This window comes from Erigeron canadensis, chromosome 6 (assembly GCF_010389155.1).
Source record: "Erigeron canadensis isolate Cc75 chromosome 6, C_canadensis_v1, whole genome shotgun sequence".
Taxonomy (NCBI): Eukaryota; Viridiplantae; Streptophyta; class Magnoliopsida; order Asterales; family Asteraceae; genus Erigeron; species Erigeron canadensis.
Genome location: NC_057766.1, coordinates 44,117,077 through 44,123,076, shown reverse-complemented (window position 1 = coordinate 44,123,076; position 6,000 = coordinate 44,117,077). Strand labels below are relative to the sequence as shown.

At 33.7% G+C, this 6,000-nt stretch overlaps 1 protein-coding gene across 1 annotated transcript; it reads right to left on the bottom strand.

Annotated features, from left to right (window-relative positions):
* Positions 1–365: 365 nt before the first annotated feature.
* LOC122605615 (probable inactive receptor kinase At4g23740) lies at positions 366–3,914 on the bottom strand. Its single transcript, XM_043778576.1, has 3 exons — positions 3,621–3,914; positions 1,448–2,711; positions 366–1,212 (listed from the first exon to the last, which is right to left on the bottom strand). The coding sequence occupies exons 2-3, from the start codon at positions 2,709–2,711 to the stop codon at positions 551–553; spliced, it is 1,926 nt and encodes a 641-aa protein (XP_043634511.1). The 5' UTR covers positions 3,621–3,914; the 3' UTR covers positions 366–550.
* Positions 3,915–6,000: the final 2,086 nt, after the last annotated feature.

Below are 6,000 nucleotides of genomic sequence, written 5' to 3'. Positions count from 1 at the left end.
CGTTGGTTGACCACCGAATCCATCACAAACAACAGATCCCACCCCACCACCAAGCCCAGTAGTCACTCTTAATTTAAAGATGGTCTAAGAGTCGATGTCAATGTTATTTAATCGTATCATGAGCATCGTATGGAGAAGATTGGATGTAGAAATGTAGAATTTGGAGACAAATAATAAATGTATATATTTGTGAACAGATGTATGAGTTCTTACCAATATGATAGAAATATAAAGTAATAGATTAGCTGACGATTGATTAATAAGTTCTGTAGGCTCCTGACTAATTGTGAAAAGTTATGAACATCTAATTATGTGTATACAGTGCCCTCAAAAAAAAAAATAAAGTCATCAATTAGCATACATAATTACAAAATCAAATTACCATATATTTGACCATGAAAAGTCAACTTCAAGAGCAATATTGTCAAAGAATGAGGTTAAACAAACCCCCAAATAATCTTCCATTTACCTAACAATAACAACCTCCGTATCACATTCATTTCTTTAATTTTACAATTATTTCCACAACTAAATTTTCAAAAGAATAATACTACATTGCAACTACAGATGATCCTATCTGTTGTGCTACCACTGGAGACGACGTTATATCTGTCGCCGGTGTTGACACCTCGGATGGACCTATATTCCTTCGAATATCTTCTACTAGTTTAACCACAACTGCCATTTTGGGCCTTTGCTCTGGCGCCCTTGCGACACATTGCATTCCTATCTGCAGCATTTCTACCATTTCCTCTTCAATGTTTGGGTACCTCAGCAGCTCCACATCAAACACTTCTGCAGTCCATTCTTCTCGGACAACCGACTGAACCCATCTCACCAAATGCACCACCTCTTCACTGCCAGTTGCATGAGTCGGTGATTTCCCGGTCAGAAGCTCCAGCAGCACCACTCCAAAAGAGTAAACATCTGATGCTTGGTGGACTTTTCGGGTGTCAGATACTTCTGGTGCCCGATATCCACCAATACGCATCACTGGTGGGGTTAATGGAGTCATCACGGTTGCTAGGCCGAGATCACTTACACACCCATATCGTTGTGGTTTGTTTAGGAAGATGTTGGAGGCTTTTATGTTTCCATGAACAAGCTTCCCTCCGCTTTGTGAATGGATATGAGCGATCCCTCTTGCTGCTCCTATGGCTATTCGTAACCTGCTATCCCAATCTAATGGGGTACGGTCCTCACCTCTTTTTGCTGCAGAACAACATCAGTGACCAAACTTAAACAAATTTGTTTTGGGGCTACAATCATGTGAAGTGTAAAGCATAATTCTAAAATAATTCGTAGATTATGCTATACAAGTATATATAACTAACGTTAACGATCCCCAAAGGCCTTCAATTTTAGCTACTCTAGGGGTATGTATATATATTAATTGGCCGGAAAATTTAACTAAATATGCAAGGACTATATATGGATGGAAACATACCATGTAACAATGAAGAGACACTTCCTTGATCATAATAATCATAAACCATCAACTTTTCATCTTTCGAGTAGTAATATGCTCTCAAAGGAACAACATTCTCGTGCCTAATATTTCCAACAAGCTCCATTTGGAGCTCATAATCTCTTTTTGCGGCAGCAACTTCCTTGAGCCTCTTCACAACAACCGTGCTTGTATCCTCCAATGCGGCTTTATAAGTTGTACCAAACGTTCCCTTACCTAGCACCTCCGCCGAAGCTCTAAACAGATCCTCCAAGTCAAATGCAAGACTGCTACCTTCAAAGAAAACAAGACTTCCATTCCCGTTTACATTTTGGCTGCCGGATCTCAGTTTGGTTGCTTTTTCCTCTTTCGGTGGTCTCTCTGCAGAGACCTCTTTTTCCTCTTTTGAATAACGAAGAATCATTATCAATGCAAGCAGTACAAACGCTAAAGCACAACTACCGATCGCGATCCCAAGAATCGCCGGTTCGCTGAGCTTTGAAGATTTCCTGTTTGATGGCTGGACGGTAGGAGAAACGACTGGTGGCATTGAAGTGAGAGGAGAAATATTATTTCCTACAAAAGCCGAGCTAGGGAACCTATTGAGGGATTCGGGCACAGGTCCTGTGAGATTATTGTTTGACAAATCAAGAACCTGCAAACTGGGGATACCAATATCAGGGATTGCACCAGATAAAGAGTTGTTTGCAAGGTTCAGAGCAGTAAGGTGATTCAAGTCCGAAATGGAAGGAGAGATACTTGCATTAAAACCATTGTTTGACAGATCAAGTATCGAAAGACTGTTCCAGTTGGAGAAATTCAAAGGCAAGGGTCCATAGAAAGCATTCGACTGGAGGTACAGAGCTGTTAGGTTTCTAAGGTTTGAGAAATCGGACGGGAAAGGACCTGTGAGGCCGTTGGACCTCAGACTCAAGATCTGAAGAGCGGTTAATTGGGCAAGTGTGTTTGGAGGAATAGGACCATGGAGACTAAAAGCAGGTAAACGAAGAGCTATGATCCTGGTGGCATCATGGTTACATGTAACCCCGGTCCAGTTAACACAAGCTGAAGTGCCCATTTCCCAATTGATGTCACGCGTGTGGGAAATGCTTTGAATGAAATTAATCAGAATCTGCTTATCTTCAACGGGCTCTGCGGTGGTTGCTACTATTGTTCCAAACAAGAAAATTAATGCTGAACAACATATCACTCGTATTACAAACTTATTGCCTTTGTCCATCATCTTCATTTCGGAATTTGTCATCTGGATTATAGATAGTGAAAATATATATGAATTGTAGGGGGGGAATATTTAACAGTACAGTGCTAACTAACTAACTAAGTAATGATAGATAATTCTTACGAATATGAATTCATAACTATACCATAAATTAAAACTGACTTCAGTAGTACAGCTAACTTTTCATAATGTATCTATTTATATATAATGACAGCGAATTGAAGGCGAGATATTGGTGACCCATTGGTAAGGTCTTTGACCTTGGGGGGTCCAACTAGGTTTGAGTCCCACTTCCCACATTTGTGGGGTGGATTAATTGGGATTTTTCGAGAGTCTTGGGTTTCATCCCAAGCATGCGTGTAATTTAGGAGTAGGAATAGATTACAATATCGTTCTAAAAATATTAATAATAATAAAAAAAAAGTCAATGAAGAAGCGTAAATGAATTGTATCTTAATTTGTTATTTGGAGTGATTTTTATTCATCTTCTTACTTACTTTATTGACTAATTCTGTGGGCTGTGGCTATATGCATATTAAAGGTCGTTACTCCTATCTTCTATATATTTATAAAAAAGGAAGTACCTAGCTACCAGTTTTATATATATATATATATATATATATTATTTTTAGTTTTTTACCAAATTCAATAATCAATATTACGGTAATGTTTTAGCTGGGAAGCACACATTATTATTGAGAGGAGATATTGTTAGTCAAGGGCTGCTGACATTTAATTACACAAATGTGGGAGAGTTGATAAAGTTGACTTATTATTACTTGTAGGTAGTGATAAAGCTATAATTGTTTGTTTTAGGAAACAAAATACTACTACAACAACTTATTGACTATTGAAGAATGAATGAATGAGTAGAATTGAAGTAGCTAGATTAAAAAAAAAAGGAAGCTAGGTGGTAGATTGGAGTCTAATTACCTGATTGAAAGAGATCTATGGATCTATGTTGCTGTCAGCGATACATGAATGAATTAAGATGAAATCAGCACCAGCGGCATTGTCTTGATTGATGAAGCAAAAAAAAAAAATAAGGCAAAATTTGATGTCTTCACTACTACTCAGTCGTCACTGAGCTACAGACACACAAATGAACTGAAACATACGTGCACCAGATTGAAAATGACTTATAATGAATGTGAATCTAATAATAGGGTCGCTGGAAAGAAAGAGAGAGATTTAAGAGATGTATTTCAGAGGTGGGAGCCTAACATTAATGGAGGTAAGGTGGACAAATACTAATAATGCTACGAGTAATAAATATATATACTCTATACCGTTCAAAAACAAATTACCCACGTCTCATTTTAAATCTCATAATTTTACTTTCAAATCTTTCTTTTACAACTTTGACCGTAAACTTTTTCATGGGTGTTATATGATAATCGATATAAAATATATGGATAAATTGAGGTTTAGATATATATTTTATCAGTATAACTTTCATTAGGTATTATATCGTACAAATAAAAATATTTACATGCAAAGTTAAAGAAAAAAGACTTAAATTTAAATATTTAAACCGGGACGGAAAGAGTATATATATATATATATATATATATATATAGAAGGAAATCAAAGGAAAATAGAGTATTAGAGACAAAGTTGATGAATAATACTGTGGTAATGAGATTGGAGAGATGAGCGGAAGATGCACGTGGTGTTAATGGCGCTTTATAATGAATGCTGGTGGTTCTAATTAAAACTATGTACGTTACTATATATAATGGTTCTAATTAAACTATTAATTTATGTTACTTCTATATATATATATATATATAATTATTAAAACGGTAAGAATCCGAATGATTTTAAAGCCTTTAAAAATTCAAACTATCTTATGATATTGTCACATTAGCTTTAATCATATGTGTCATTTTTATAAATTTTTTTCCAATAATTTAGTTATGTTCTTTTTTAAGGGTAAATGCTTAGGAACCCCTTAGTCTCATAGAGGAATTTTTCCTCTCAAGCTAGCGACCCTGCAACGCAGTTATGTTCTTTTTTATAACTCAAGATATTAATTAACGTGAGATATTCTTTTTCTTTGACAAATATTTTGTTTACATGCTTATCTAATTATATCAATATTAATATTATTATTAATCATATAAAATAGATATAGATTCATTTACCCAAAAAGACACATGAATGTTCATTCTTTTCATTTACAATTAATGCATTATAATTCAGTTCCTAAGTTTTTTAGAATTGCTTTTTGATGCAAATATTTATTATTATTCATACTTTTTTTTTAGCTTTGACGAGATAGGAAATACAGTATACATAGATGTGTGAATGATTTGTTTGTTCTATACGTATAAAATTTATCCTTAATTTTACCGTCAATGATGTCGATGTCACTTTGTCAAAATTATTATCATCAATCTATTTAAATGTGCACTTCTTTTTATCTGCATAAACTTGATAAATCATCAGATCAACCTTTAGCAATATTTCGTCATTCTTTTCAACTTTTAGTTTGATTTTTCTCATAACGTATTTAATCTTATGTTCTATCACTCACATATGGACGCAGTGTTAAATAAACTAAATGACGAATCTTCACGGTAATAATATGTATTTTTTTCATTACTTCATTTTGTTCAAAATTAGGATCGGTTAACTTTCAGTTTGGGTTTCATCAATTTCAGATGGATACAATGTTCAATAAATGAATGACAATATTATTCATACTTTTTTTTAGCTTTGACGAGATGGGAAATACAGTATATAGATGTGTGAATGATTTGTTTGTTCTATATGTATAAAATTTATCCTTAATTTTACCATCAATGATGTCCATGTCACTTTGTCAAATTTTTATCATCAATCTATTTAAATGTGCACTTCTTTTTATCTGTATAAACTTGATAAATCATCGGATCAACTTTAGCAAAATTTCGTCATTCTTTTCGACTTTTAGTTTGATTTTTCTCATACTTTGTAGCTAATATATTTAATCTTATGTTCTATCACTCACATATGGACGCAATGTTAAATAAACTAAATGACGAATCTTCATGGTAATAATATTTATTTTTTCATTACTTCATTTTGTTCAAAATTAGGATCAGTTAACTTTTTGTTTGGGTTTTATCATTTCAGATGGATACAATGTTAAATAAATGAATGACAGATCTTTATGGTAATAATTGTTATTTTTTTACTTCATCATATATTTTGTTTTTCAAAATTTATATATGCTTAACTCTTTGTTACTTTAGATCTTGGGTTTTTATCAATTACAAATGGGTGTAATGCTAATAAAATGAATGTCAAATTTTCATAATAATAATTT

Coding starts and splice junctions, on each gene's coding strand:
- LOC122605615 (XM_043778576.1), bottom strand. CDS start 2,711: ATGACAAATTCCGAAATGAAGATGATGGACAAAGGCAATAAGTTTGTA. Junction 1,213..1,447: donor TGTCTCTTCATTGTTACATG/GTATGTTTCCAT, acceptor GTTGTTCTGCAG/CAAAAAGAGGTGAGGACCGT.